Source organism: Durio zibethinus, chromosome 21 (assembly GCF_047325235.1).
Source record: "Durio zibethinus cultivar Kanyao isolate XHJ-2024 chromosome 21, ASM4732523v1, whole genome shotgun sequence".
Lineage (NCBI taxonomy): Eukaryota > Viridiplantae > Streptophyta > Magnoliopsida > Malvales > Malvaceae > Durio > Durio zibethinus.
In genome coordinates, this window is record NC_143182.1 from 8,900,242 (window position 1) to 8,916,484 (window position 16,243).

General features: G+C 32.2%; 1 protein-coding gene across 1 annotated transcript; it reads right to left on the reverse strand.

Moving 5' to 3' along the window:
* Nucleotides 1–262: 262 nt before the first annotated feature.
* Nucleotides 263–6,859, reverse strand: LOC111305457 (putative xyloglucan glycosyltransferase 6). Its single transcript, XM_022903024.2, has 5 exons — nt 5,929–6,859; nt 5,055–5,363; nt 3,650–3,940; nt 3,453–3,566; nt 263–1,458 (listed from the first exon to the last, which is right to left on the reverse strand). Exons 1-5 carry the CDS (start codon nt 6,628–6,630, stop codon nt 823–825), a joined length of 2,052 nt encoding a protein of 683 aa, XP_022758759.2. The 5' UTR covers nt 6,631–6,859; the 3' UTR covers nt 263–822.
* Between the last annotated feature and the right edge of the window lie 9,384 nt (nt 6,860–16,243).

Sequence of the window (16,243 nt, forward strand, 5' to 3'; positions counted from 1 at the left end):
TTGACAAAAAAAATGCCATTTATATGCATTTTTAAGATAATGATAAGCCACTTATCTCTTGTTTTTCCTACATTATTACTATCTGATTCCGATTTTTGAATCCCTCATTCAACTGCCTTACTACCACTCATAATTCGTTCTAAATCAGTTAGAAATCTCCTAAATTTAGTCTTGTATTATTCGTAAAAACCGATGTTTCAGATCATACACACAATAACAGAAATTTGGAGGTATGAGGCACTGTTAGAATTGTTGCAGCAAATTACTGACATGAAGGTTCTGAATTAGGGACGTTAAATTTTGATTCATTAGAATGGAACAACATGAATTCAATGTCAAAACTGACATAGTGTAGTAATCGTACACAATCTGTCTAACAAAAATAAAGAATGACACCAATGATGCTTGCCTCGCGTCGCTTGTCATGGCAAGCAAGCGTACAATGCATTACACAAAAATAAAATCTGCGGGACAGAAAATTCCATCCTCCCCCACACCAACTTTGAAGGTTCTCTTTTCTAAACTTGAATACCTTTGTTTGGTACAACTTTATATTTTAACCGATGACATGTGGCCTGGCAACCATAAAATGTTATGGTAGTTCGCTAAGTATATTAATAGGCCATAAACACGGTCATGCACAAACGAATGAAATGAACTGCTTCGGTCCAGAATCAGCGACCGCAAAATTGCTGTTACCGATCCATTGAGGCTATTAAGCACATATAGCAATTGATTAAATGCTGGGGTCAATGTTACCTGCATTTCAAGAAAACTCCCTGGAAGCAATGAACTGTAGACAGCACCTATAGTGTCGAACGGTCAACTCACCTGTTCTCCAATCAAATCAAGACCAACCACAAGGAAACTGACCCCTTGAAATAATAAGAAGTAGAAGTGAATTCCTTGGGCTGACAACAAGCTTCTCACGGAGGCAGTTAACAAGATAAAAGCAAGAGCAAGTTCTTTCCTGTATAGACGATTTCTTTTGGTTTTGCCTGTTTTCTTGGTTACTTGTAGTTTGCTAAGCTCTTCAAGGCCAGAATCTGAGGAGGACCTGAGGAGACTAGAAGCTTCAGATAAAGTATCTGATTCCTTCTCATAGGCAACAAGATCAGCCTCTGATGATCTCCCCAACTTTTTTGTAACTATCCACTCATAAGAACTTCCAAACCGAAACAGTCCTGATATCATGGCATTGAACTTTGTCACTGACATGGTGTTTTCAAATAGAAGGTAAGGGACTATGAAAGGGAATGATCGCGGTGCTGGAAGAATATTCAACACAGACATAATTCCAGGGACATAGCAAACAACCCAAGCTGGTAGCTGAGCTTCTGGCAGGAACATTGTCAATGGGAGAATGATGCAGAACAGGGTGAACGAGTAAAAGGGCAGAATAAGCTTCCGTAGGAGAAAGAACAGAAATATCATATTGGCTTTCTTGGCCATACTTACCTGGAATGTGAAAAGAAAATGAGATATAATTATAAGGCAGAAATTTAACTTTACACCTTTATATTCATGAAAAAATGTTACAAAACTGCAAAACTAAATGATGCCAGAAAGTTTTTACCATAAATACCAAACAAAACACAACAAATTTGATTAAAAGTTTTAATTCATGCAGGCATTTGGCTCAACGATAAGTTCTTATATTCCCAAGCTCAAAGAGCTTGGTGAATCTCCATTTCCCAATAAAAAAATTCTTTATTTAACAGATTAGTCAGGTATACATGTTCAGCATTCAGATGTCTATATCACAAATAACAGGACTAGGCTGCAATAACCGGCTGGCAAACAAATAACAAGATACTGCTGCCTAGTCTATTAGTCTGTAGTGATTACTAATCTTGTTTCTATTTGTTTAAAAAAGAGTTGGCCAGGGCTACAGCTTAGACTTTGGGTCTTGTTTTCCCTTTCCAAGAGCAGTTCAACAACCTACATCTTGAGCAACCCCACAGGTTTAAAGCTTGGACTATTAGTTGATGTAATGACAGACACCACCAGCCCACGTGGTTTCTGTCAACCTTCATACCCTTCCATTCATTTTTGAAAATTCCATTTTACTTTTGAAAGGAGGCAGGATTTCTAAGTTAAATTGAAGTGACCCTCCTCCATTCCCACTAAAGTTTGTCATTCAAGACCTGTTTGTGAAAAGGATAGAATTTTGATGACTACAAAATCACTAATTTTCTCCATTAAATCCATTACAATTAAGAAAGAATAACATAAATATAGATAATATGGTAAGGGCTAGCATAGTAACAAATGAAAGCAGGGCCATTCCCTACACGCTGTCCCAGTGTTACTCATCTGGGATGAAGAGCCAAGGAGACAGATGAAACCCTAATTAAGCTTTACCTTGCAAATGATATTTTGAAAATTAATTTGTTTTCTGTTCAAGATTTCTTACTTAGGTAGTTTCATACCATCAGTACATAGTGTCTTGATCTAAGATTTTAATTCTTCCATTTCACAGCAGTATATTGTTCCTTGGAGCTAAAGTCTGAAATAAGAAAGAAAGATGTGTTTTAACAATTCTACCACTAAGTCCCACTTCCTGTCCACATTATGTATTTGAATTTTTTTTTCAGACGCTAAAACTAGATATCAATAGGAGAAGCATATGTGAATGGTGGCATTAGGAATATAAAAGTACAAACAAAGGGATACATTTCATTTGGAGAAAAATATAAAGAAAAAGTAAACTAAACAATTTTTTTATTATTAAATAGAAATGGAACATTTGTGCAGGTTTTGAGATATAGATTAAACCAATGAAAAGATATAGTAAAGCTTAAATCTATTTACAAAAACTTTGATATAAAAAGGAAATTTAGAATCATAAAGGATGGCAGTCGCCCCCCACATAAGGATCAAGAATATAGCATTGAAAATCTTCCAGTGTGAAAGTGAGATATCAGAGAAAAACATCTATTTACAAAAACTTTGATATAAAAAGGAAATTTTGAATCATAAAGAGGATGGCATTCGGCCCCCACATAAGGATCAAGAATATAGCATTGAAAATCTTCCGGTGTGAAAGTGAGATATCAGATAAAATTATACATTTCAAAAGAGTAAAGAAAGTTTGAATGCTGATATTGGAAGTGGAAATTCAGGATGTTATACACACACACACACATGCACACACATCTATACGAAAACAACAGATACAAAAAGCATCAGATAAAAGTTGTTAAAATATACAGGATTTCGCTCCCACATTTTCTTTTTTGATAGATCACATTGGTTGGGTTGTCCACAGAAATGCAGAAATTAATAAAAGTTTTAGGAAATAACTGTTGTAAGATGATGTCTTAAAGGAGATATAATTTCTTTATGCATGTATGGTTCAATGGAGATATAATTTCTTTATGCATGCATGGTTCAATTTTTTTATGAAAACCACAAACGTGTAATATAATAGTTTTAAGAAACTTCTGTACCTTAGAGCGAAGTATGTCAAGGAAGCACAAGCGGAACAATTGCATGGGACCTGAATGCCAGCGGTGCTGCTGTTTCTTGTATGCCTCATAGGACTCAGGAAGTTCACAAAGGCACTGCAGACAGATATAGGTTAGCTCACCTTTCCTTTCTCTCTAAAGTGGGGAAGGAAATTTGTATATAATAACATGTCACACACCTTAACGTCATTCAGATATACAAACTTCCATCCACAGAGGTGAGCACGAACAGCAATATCCATGTCCTCAACAGTTGTTCGTTCCAACCATCCTCCACAGTCCTCAAGGGCCTTAATTCTCCACACACCAGCAGTTCCATTAAAACCAAAGAAGTTGATAAACACACCATTGACCTGCTGTTCAACCTCAAAGTGGAATGATAAATTTATGTTCTGCAATCTTGTAAGCAAGTTCTCATCCTTATTTACAAATGCCCACCTTGTTTGGACCAATGCTAGATCATCGTTCCCCTAGAAAAAAGATGGAAAACAAATGCTGATCAGATAGAAATGATTGGTAAATTAACAATTCATCAAAATGGAAAAACAGAAAGCAAATAAATATCTTTTACAAAGAAAATCAACAAGTACACATGCAAATTAGAAAATAGGAGGTCCCTAACTAGCTCTAGAGTTTAATCATTCAATTAGCTGATTTTGGAAGCAAGCATTAAACTTCCTTGTGTCTGAATGATGGTTTTGCTCTTGCTGAACCAAGTGATAATTGGTATATTACTATTACCACAAAAAGCATAGCATAGCAACTGAGAAATGTCAAGCATTTATAAAGCAAAGTATGTTACTAAAATGCAAATGTTACAGAATTAAATAATTATTTCATCCATGTATATTTGTCCCAAGAAGTGTAGCTCAATATGAAAGTTAAATTGGAACCCAGGAAAGAGTGAAAATGCAAGAATAAAACCCTGTTTGATCTGTAGTGGCATCTACATATTTATCTAAGTCAGGTTCTTTAGTGGTATAATGCAAAGAAAGAAACGAAAACATATACATGGACGACCATGGGATTGATATTTATTTAAGATCTATGAAAAATCATCTTATAAGTCAAATGTCACTGGAATAAATATTAACGTCAAAAACTAATTTTGCTTGTAATGAAATTGCAGTTATGTGCCAACACCGTTTATCTACATAACCATATTGTAATCAAAGACCACATGGGCCACTGAGTGGCATTACTTACAAATCTAAACCACCAAATTGCCACATTGTTAACTGTCAACAGTATGGTGTCTCTTATCTTGAACACATGGCAACTACTTGGCTCAACTAAGCATTAATCCTAATCTTGTTTGAGTTGCCCTTATCTCGAACCAATGACAATGATAACAATTAAGAAAAGGATCATCTTGGACAGCACACCAAAATTATGTACAAAGGAGGTGGCTAAAGGGTATAGACACAAAAACACAAATATGCTCATTCACACACGTATAAAGGTATATCTACATAATTAAAATGAAAAATTCCAATTATACTACTCTATTTCTCCACCTAGACTTTAACTGTCACACTTTCTTAAACCTATAGAGTTCTTAAAAGATATGAACTAAAATGTTACCTTGAAATAAGGAATGGTTTTCTTCAAGAAATCTGGTGCTGGCTGAAAATCAGCATCAAAAATTGCAACAAACTCATAGTTTTTAACATAATTGCAGCTCATCGCAGATTTCAGGTTTCCTGCCTTGTAGCCAGTACGAATAAGACGATGTCTATATAATATATGTACACCCCTTTGTTGCCATTTCTGTACTTCTGCCTTGATAAGGAGCTGAACATCTAAGTCATCAGAATCATCCAAAACTTGTACCAGCATTCTCTCCTTTGGCCAATCCATAATACAAACTGCTGCAATAGATTGTTGGTAAACCTGGGCAACATAAAGTGAAAGTTTCAGGAATTATGTACAATAAACCTACAATAAAAGAACTATTTTTTAAGTTAAATTACTTTGATCAATTTCCGAGTAATGGAAGGAAAGGAAAGAGACAAGTAATTCGAATTTCAGTATCTCAGTTGATTTGCAACTAAACAAGGGAATAGTTAGCAAATACACATTGCTCTAAGCACTAAGCCAACACTTGCTATGCTACCTATGCACGCTGCACTATCTATTGATAAACACTAACAAGGAAGACATATATGTAGCTATAATTACGATTTGGAGTAACTAGCCAAATCTTAAGGCTTTTTGCCCCCCCCCCCCCTTTTTTGGTTTGAACCCTAATCTAAAACTAGTACGAACCAACATCTAAACAACTGAACAATGTCAAAGATTTAAGATTCAGTCTTCAATCTTCTCTTATCTAAATAGTGCAGCCATAACCGAATCTAACAAATTTAGTAAATTTGAGCCATAAATCTACTAGACAATTAACTGAAAAAATGACATTTTAATTTTTTTGCTAGGGATTGTGAAACCTACATCTGCTTACCTCCCTCTCATTGCACATAGGAATTTGCACTAACACCATTGGATAATCCTCTACATTCTCTCCTTCTACTCTTCCCACCGGATACTCCATTGCAGCCGTCGGTTTTACTCTCTTAAACTTGATCCAGAAACATCCCAACATCAACACCACACGATCCACCGACTGAATCAAGAAGAGTACAATACACACATTCGCCAAGCTCTGCAGCGGCGGCGCCAAGTAATCGGCTCTGATTTCGAGCCACTTGGCGTAAACAAGCTCGACCGCTGCCTCCGCAGAGGCCTCCGACGGCGGACTAAAATGCCATCCCTTGAAATACGCAAGTAACTCCACGCAAAGTAAAAGAACCACCAGAAACAGAAAGAACTTTATGATACGATAGAGCCTGGAAGTGGAGGAATCGGATGGGGAATCGGCAGAGGAGATTCGGCGGTTGGCGGTACGGAGGAGGAGAATGGAGGCGTTTGTGATCGACGCGAGGGAGTTAGCGAGTTGCTGGAATCTCAAGAGGCAAACCCAGGACAGCTGGCGTGCGCTTCTGGCGCGATCTTTGTCGGCCGTCCGATCAGGATTGGGACTGTTGATCTCGACAGTTAGGAATCCGTTATTAGGATTGTTAGTATCATTGGTGAAAAACTCGTGGTTCTTCTCCCTTTGCTTGTTCCACCATTCCTGAAACTCATAATTCGGCTCTCGAGACATAAATCACCAAATGAAATTAAAAAAAAAAGAAATTAAATGTAAATAAATTAAATGTCTAAGAAACAAGCAGATCTTTTCTGGTTTTTTTTTCTTCCTGTTTTTTGCTTGTGTTTGTGTTTGGCGGAAGAGGAACAGAACGGAGGAAAGCTAAATTTAGTACGAGTGTAACAAATCTTTTGTACAAGGAACTCTTTGTTTTTGGTTAAACAATTTTGGGGAGTTGAGTTATGGAGCAGGCCATGTGCGATTTTTGTATTACTAAATCCAGATTTTCGATTCACACGCGCTAATCACGGTATGCTGTGGTGATGTGACGGGCGCGTCGAGTCCTTGGCGCGTCAGCTTGATGAGGTTAATGTCTCCGTGCTGACATGATTGAAAAAAATTTTACTACTTCTAAACAGTAATAGTTGATGGATAGATCATAGATGGAAAGCTTGCATTCATATTTCTCATTTTCGTCTGTTTTCAGATCTGATCAGAAGCGTAAAAGTTTAACATCTCACCAATTAAGTTTTAGATATATTCAGTATTTAATAAATAAAAAAGAAAAATAAAAAATAAAAGGATCTACCAAAATTGAATTTTAATTTTAATAAATCAATGATAAATAAGAAAGTAAGTGATAGTAGTAATTGAAGAATTTCTTAATTTAGGCTAAATGAATGTGTATAAATTTGTTTTTACAAAGTTGTTTTTTCATTTTTTTTTTAGTTTGAAAGGGACAAAGGGAAGGTAAAAAGGGTGAAGGTAGGGTTTAAGAGTAAATAAAGATCCAATTAAAAAATTTTATAAAAAAATTTATATTAAATAAATTAATATTTAAATTTAATTAATGATTCTATCAACTTAATTGATAATACGATCAACTCAATTATCCTGCATTGAAAGACCGGTAAATTTTAAACTCTCACTAAAACTGGGTTTAGCTGTGAATAGATAGGAGAGGTTTGGGGAATGGGTTTGTTGAGGTTGTTTGGAGAGCTGAGGTGATGGGAATTTCGGAGCGTGTTCTCTTGCCTCGTAAGTGGTGGAGTGACTTCAGCTCTTGATTATGATAAAATGAAAATGATATTTTTTTTTGGGCGTTTGCCTATTTCCCTTTTTTTCATTCTTTGACCGTGGGACTTGTTGTTAGAACTTCGGACGTAATTGGTTCTTTCCATTTTTCTTTTTTTTTTTTTTTGTTTTGACTATTGACTTATTATATATGATAGCCATTAACTAAGGAAAGAGGCTTAATTTGTGTAAGTCAAATCTCAAATATATGCTTAGATCTACAAAATGTAGACAACCTTTTTTTCTTTAGACTTATCATAAAATATAATATAAAAGTAATTGAAAGTAAAAAATTATAATTGAATTAAAATACAATACCAATTATTAAAAAATTAATTTATATAGAAGTAGAATCATGTATTAAGCAAAACACCAATGAGAAGAAACATAAATAAACATAGCCATATATAACATAAAGAAAACAAGTTTTTTTCAATGCATAGCTGAAAATGAAGATAAAGTTAGCCATGCATCCGTGTGTGTGTGTTAAAGTTGTGATAAAAATGTAAAAGCTTTTCTTTGTAAACCAATTCAATCATACAATAATTAATGTAACTAAGACCAAGTGCAAGCTAGCTTAGGGGATAGTCCCCAAACCGTGGAAAGTAGGGCTTGGGTTTTCCATTTGGAGAAAAAGGAAAAAGATGAAACTGTAATGTACTGGGCGATGACTTATTAATCATATGATAGAGAAGTTTTCACAACGAGGACTATTAGCAAAACTCAAATTCAATTCAACCACGCAAAAAGGAATCAATCTCAATTGTTGACTTTCTTGGTATAACCTTAACCTAGTTTTAACTTTTAAATGATCATAGTTTTTAATCACAATTTCTTTGAATGCAAGGGCAAATGGCAAAGCTGCTATAGTCTGCTGACTTTATTCACTTTACTAGGAATTACTTACAGTATGATTTAGGGTCGTAGAAAGAAAACAAAAACTCTAATTAAATTGTTATACTTGATCTGATTTGATTCCATATTTTCATTTTTGGTAATTAATTTGCCAATGACAGTGATAAACTTCATTTTTCTTCTAACGCAGTCCAGTTTTCGATTTATGCTGTCGAGAGCTCAAATTAATAATAGTCTGAATCAAACAAGATATACCCTTAATTGGTAGAAGCCTTTGAATGAAGGATCTTCAATACATACTCCATGCATTATCTGCAAAGAAAATGGTTTCTTTACATCGGATACTCTTTTTAATTTTTCAGCTAATATTATTGTTTCCATGTCCGTTAGCAAAGTTACAGGAGCTGGAAAGGAAATAGAAGCACCATGGATTGTAGTGTAGGCTGTAAGGTGGGTGCCAAACGATAAGTTAACAATATATGGGAAAGACAAGAAACAAGTACGATACCTGAATGTCCCAAAGAGCTAGCTCAATCTCATGAATATAATATAGAGCAGTTTTGGGGGTAGATGAACAGATTGATTTTCGTCCATATTACTGCATCACTCATCGCCAAGAGCCCAAGATAATTATGAAACTATAGTACCTTTGCAAGATTGTGGTGTTGAATGTAATGTGTCATCATGTGATTGAGAAAAGGGCCAACCATTCATATTTGCTCTTACTATTAAACCACCAGATTGTCATGAGAAGATCTCTGTTTTATTAGCTCAAAAAGACTATGGTATTACAAAATATGATCATGTAAGCAGATTTGTATTTTTAAGTTTTCAAAGCATTTTGATTCTTCTTTTTTTTTTTTCTAAGTTTGCAAGTGATAATGTGATGAATAGTCTTTGTTATGATCATAACAAATCCAACAATGGAAAACACATTTCCTTTTAGAAAAAAGAATATCATAATCATATATATATATATATATATATATATTTTTTTTTTTTCCATCAAAATTCACAAGTTCACAATCTCTCTTGATTGGTCAGCATAACAAGGATTATACCATTGTCTGTTCTGAAGCAATCATTCTGAATGTGTTTTAACTTTAAGCATCAATTGCTTTCATCTTTTGCTAGATGTTGTTGGTTGTATTGAAATGTTTCTTAGTAATAATGGAATTATAGACACTTTATTTCGTCCCGAGTTATTTGGACATTAAACCTCATCAATTTGTATTGTTTTTTACTTATTTATTTTTATCATTATTCTGAAAATAAATAAATAAAAATAAAAAAAACAAAGATAAAAAAGTGATAAGATTTGGTGGATTAAATTTTTGAAATTTAATTGTTTCTTGAAATGAAAATTTAAATTGAAGGTGATAGATGCTCTATTTTTTGATTTGAAACCCTATCTTCATCATGTTATATAAACCGTCATTCAAGGCTAGAAGAAGACATTCACAATTGACCTTAAGCAACACAATCCAAAGCCACGATCTTGCAAAAAATTTCCCAATCACCCATTACCAAAAACCAATCAGTCAAACCCAAAACTCAAAATACCCGAAACTTAATAGATAATCAAAATACAGAAAATCACAATCAACCTAAGATTAGTCATAACAAGCAGCAATGAAGGTAATGGTGGTTTGGACTCATGTCGGCAAAGCGACGATGACCAAAGAGTAGGGTTTCAAGTGTAGGATTATGTTATGACTCATATCGACAAAGTGATGGCGACCAAGGAACAGGGTTTCAGGTGCAAGATTTTATGCTGACTTACATCAGCAAAGAAGGCAATGGTGGTTGTGACTCGTGTCGGTAGAGCGACAACAATCAAAAAGTAAAGTTTCAAGTGTAGGATCCTATTATGACTCAATCCACAAAACGATGGCGATAAAAAAATAGGGTTTCAGGTGCAGAATTCTTGATTGAAAATTTATGGTTGAAGAAAGGAAAAAGTAAAAAACAAAAAGAATGGTGGTGGTAACTTGTGGCACCGACAGTGTTGATGATGCACAAAAATCTAAAAAAATCCATCAGTTAAAAAGAGCCACTAAGCCTCATTCACTCTTATAACCAAACTTTTTTAAGCCAAATCGAGCCGAGACTTGTTTGGTATTTTTTGTGTTATTTTTTTTATTTACTTATTTTTTGATAAATTTTTGTTTAAAAAAATGATAATAAAAATAAAAATAATTTCAATTTTTCAAAAAACAGTTAAAGAATCAATTTTTCTTAAAAATAAAAATTTGAGAAAAAAAATTTGAGAAAAAGTTGAAGTATCAATTTTTCTTAAATAACTTCAATAATAAAAAAAAAGTTTTAAGGAAAATTTGATAGTATCATTTTTCCTTAGAAAATAATTTTTTTTTAAAAAATGTATTTTTCAAGAAAATTTTTTAAGGAAAAGTTAAAAGTATCAATTTTTCTTGAAAATAAAAATTTCAAATAATATTTTTTTTAGGAAAAGTTAAAAGTATTAATGTTTCTTAAGGATAAAATTTTCAAAAGATATTTTTTTGAGGATAAGTTAAAAGTATCAATTTTTCTTAAAACTAATTTTTTTTAAAAAAAAATGTATTTCTCAAGAAACTTTTTTAAGGAAAAATTAAAAATATCAATTTTTTAAGGTAAAATTTTCAAAAGATATATTTTTCAGAAAAAGTTAAGAGTATCAATTTTTTTTAAAATAAAAATTTTAAAAACTATTTTTTGAGGAAAAATTAAAAATATCAAATTTTCTTAAATAAAGGCATTAATCCTTTTTAAAAAGAAATAAAATAAGAAAAGAAATCTTTAAAAAAAGTTGAAGTATTAATTTTTTTTTTGGATTTTTTTAAATGCTAAATAATCCGATGACGAAGTCTTTACAAGATAAACAATAGTTTTCTTATATACTTTTGAGGTGAGAGAATTTTCTTAATTTTTTGTCAAAAGTATTAGAGTCAATTAAGAATAATTTCAATAATTAATTATCTGATAAGATTTTTAAAGCTCAATGGATAATACGAAATCAAGCTGATACCATCATTTAATGGGTGTGATGAATGTGCTATAACTTTCTTTACACATAACCGTACTCTTGAAACTAGTTTTGGTTTTGTAGACATTAAATCTATCTTAGGATTACTTTTTAAAAAGTGACAAATTTAGTAGATGATCAATCGCACATAAAAAAAAGATTGGTGGTAACTTTTTAAGTCAATGTCTAGCGATAAGTTTATGGATCTAGATGTTATGATAGTTTGGTGACTCCACTAGGGATATGTTAAGAGTTAAGTCAATAAATAAATTTTTGTTATCCAGAAACCTAATAAAATTGATTTTTTTAAAAAAATATTTTTGTTTATTTATTTACTTTGTTTATTATGTCATTCATATGCATGTGTATAACATGAGCTCTATACTCGAGCTCTATCCCTCTAGGAGGGAGTAAAATGCCTATGCTTTCGTAAGATTTTAATGCCTCCGTAGTGGCTAGCAAAATACTCACTTAAATTGAATCATTTTCTCTTGTAGCCTATAATGAGTAAGGATTAGAGTGCCTCACTAGTTTGTGATGGATAAGAATGTGAAGAATAATTTAAGAACATTTATATTATCAACCTTAAACCATATACAGTGATCATAAGGAACCTAAACTGTAGTTAGAGCCTTATCTTCCCTTGTTGTAGAAAAAAAAACCAACAGTTAAGTTACATTTTTGCAATAATTGATTTTTTTATTTGAAAATTAACTTTTGTACATGTCATGTTGCATGAAATCATGTAAAAGTGCATGTTAGTTGAATTTTTTTTCCTTTCATCTATTTTTTTTTTTTTTTGTTTAAACCAAAATAACATTAAGTTGTATATATTTTTTGCATTCATTTCACATGTATTAACTTGAAATCTTGGTGGTTGCATATTAAGATTTTAATCATTCTTTCATAACATAAGCATGTAGTAATGTAAGCATCTTAATTTATGGTAATAAAAGGTTCAAGGATAGCTTAACCGTCAAAGACTTCTGTCCAATCTACTCATCATCCATATAATACTCAATCACGAACAAAACAAATGGAACATGAGCAAAATAGCCATATGGATAAGATCAAGAAAGCTTAGAAAGAGATAAAAAGGGAGTTAGCAAAGATGATAAAGATGCTAAAGAGATTAGATAAAGGCAAAACAGTAAAAAAGACCTTCAATTCAAATGAGAAACAGGATATTATAGTTCTTCTATACCCTTCTGGGTTTGGCCTAAATCAAGGCCAATTTTCTTAAAATACATAAGCCCCACAAATGCTATTTTCTAAGGTATATGCTTATATATATCCTGAAGTGCCATTTCATAGCTACACTAACCCTACCTTTGAAGTAAAAACTTATGATCCAATTGAGGTTCTTGATTTTAATGATCTTAAATAAAAATAAAGATTGAAGATAAAGACTTCTAAAGTGATAGAAGATTCAAGCACATAACAAATAAACCTTTTAAAAAAGAGAGTGTGAGTTATCGAAGGAATGGATTATTTTGACTTTATAGATGTAGCTGAACTATGCTTAGTCCCATAAATGATTACCCCGTCAAAATTTAAAGTCTCCGAATTTGAAAAATACGATGAGACCAAATGCCCGATAACTTATATTATCATGTATTACCATAAAATGATCGTCCATGCTCATAATAAGAAACTATTGATGTATGTATTCTAAGATAGTCTTACTGATTTAGTTATAAGATGACATATCTAGTTAGACAGAGTTTATATACACTCTTGGAATGAGATGGCAAAGGCATTTATTGCCTAATACTGATACATTATAGACTTAGCTTTAGATCGTCTATCTTTACAAAAGATAAAAAAAAAAAACTTTTTGAAAGCTTCAAAAAGTATATATAAATGTGAAAAGATGTGGCTATTCAAGTTCAACCATCTCTTATTAAAAAAGAAACAATTATTTTATTTGTAAGTATTTTGAAGGCTCTATATTATGAGAAAAAGTTTGGGAATGCCACCAAAAATTTTGTTGATATGGTGATCTCTTGAAAAATTATAGAGAACGCTATTAAAAATGACAAGTTTAAAGAATGAGAGACCTTTAGTACAAAGAAAGGTGGGATATTCAAAAGAAAAGAAAGTGAAGCTCAAACTGTGAGTTTTGAAATATAGCAATTCAAAAGTTATGCCCCATACCCACAGCTAGTATATCCTACCTATTATCCAGCCATTAATCATATTGCACCAGTTTTTTACCATCTCATTTTACAACCAGCTTACCGACTAACTTTTCAAACATCTACATATAGGCCCAGTCCTATTACTACACCAACTTCAATACCTAATAACCAAGTAAGTGGTTTGAGAAAATCTCGAAATAACTAAGAAAGGGCCCACATTGATCCTATTCCCATGATTTACACTGAGTTATTCTCAAAACTGGTTAAAAATAACTTAGTATCTTAAGTTATTCTATAACCATTAAAGCTACCCTATCCCCAATGGAATGATGCTAATGTCACATGTGATTATCATAATGGGAACATAGGTCATTCTATAGAAACTTGCCCTACTTTTAATCACAAGGTACAAAGTTTGGTCCAAAAAAGCTTAGCGAGCTTTAACGAATCAGAAAAATCAAATGTCAAGTAAAAACCCTTCACCTGATCACTCAATAGCATAATTTTGGAAAGGACAAAAATGTTAATGCTGGTTAAAAGTTGCTTGCATTCCTTTTAGAGTTTATGTAATAAGATTTTATTTTTTATTATTTTAATAAAAAATAAGTTGATGCATTTCATTACATTTTCTCTTTCATCCAAATCGTTATTTTTTGTTATTTTTCATATCCATTTTTTTCTATTCTCAAATTTCAAGTGGTGAATGTTTGGACAATAATAAATAATAATTCTAGGATTTAATTTTGAAAACTCTTTCATATTGATCTATAGAGACTATTTGAATAAAAAAGCAATTTATGAGCAGATATCATTTATGAAAAATGAACATGTTTTGGAGGCATCTATCAGTCTGTCTTTGTTCAAAATATGGTCTTTAAAGAAAACATTTACATTTGAGATAAAACATGATCATATTTCTTTTACCATTCATAAAAATAAAATTATCCATTGCTATCTTTTTTGGGCTTATTATAATTTAAAAAAAAAAAAAAAAAAAAACCTCAACCAAGGATCAGCTTCCATACTGAATAACAAATTTTGAAAAGAACCTATTTGAAAAAGGAAAAAAGATAAAAGATCACAAAAGTCCTTAAAGATAGAATCAAAAAAAAAAAATGGGGAAAGAAGAGCCCTTTACCAAAAAAAAAAAATGAAAAATGAATGTCACGAATGATTTAGGGGCAAAATAATAAAAATTCTTCTATGAAGAATAAGATGAAAAAAGAAAAAAAAAAGTGTGAAATGATGTGTAATGGGGCAAAGTGTCCCATTGCATTACATGATGAAAAATGACCATTCGATATGAACTCTTTAAATATATGTTTTGAACTTATTTTATTCATTTTTTCATGACCTTTTATCATAGTTATATTACAAATCTTAAAAGTTTATTTTGATTAAATGTGAATGCTTAAGTTGAATTATTATATATTGAGCTAAGATATACTTATAATAAAGTGATGGAAAATGAAACAATGAGGGATGAAGTGAAAAAATGAAAAAAATTGAAACGAGTAACAAACGATAAGTTAACAATATATGGGAAAGACAAGAAACAAGTACGATACCTGCATGTCCCACAGAGCTAGCTCAAGCTCATGAATATAATATAGAGCAGTTTTGGGGGTAGATGAACAGATTGATTTTCGTCCATATTACTGCATCACTCATCGCCAACAGCCCACAATAATTATGAAACTATAGTACCTTTGCAAGATTGTGGTGTTGAATGCAATGTGTCATCATGTGATTGAGAAAGGGGCCAACCATTCATATTTGCTCTTCCTATTAAACCACCAGATTGTCATGAGAAGATCTCTGTTTTATTAGCTCAAAAAGACTATCGTATTGCAAAATATGATCATGTAAGCAGATTTGTATTTTTAAGTTTGCAAAGCATTTTGATTCTCTTTTTTTTTTTTTTAAGTTTGCAAGTGATAATGTGATGAATAGTCTTTGTTATGATCATAACAAAATCGAACAACGGAAAACACATTTCCTTTTAGAAAAAAGAATATCACAATCATATATATATTTTCCATCAAAATTCACAAATTCACAACCTCTATCGATTGGTCAACATAACAAGGATTATACCATTGTCTGTTCTGAAGCAATCATTCTGAATGTGTTTTAACTTTTAAGCATCAGTTGCTTTCATCTTTTGCTAGATGGTGTTGGTTGTCTTGAAAATTTTCTTAGTAATAATGGAATTATGGAAATTTTATGCTGCTTTATGTTGACTAGAGAATGGTTTTTTTTTTCCTGTTCTTGGTAAAGAATTAATATAAATTGGTTGTTTCTTTAAATTTACTTTATACTCTAGTTTTAAATTCCTACTCCCTCCCTGTTCCTATTTCTCAGTTCACAGATCAATTTCTTTGTATGTGCTTATTTTTCTTTTTTTTTTTTTAATGTAGTTGGGACGAGGGGGCAAATTCAGGGTGACGGTCTGGGTATATTGGGGCATAGTTGCCAGCAAGTTTTTGCTCTACAGATTTGCTGACTTGTTGTGGAACTGACCCATCCAGCT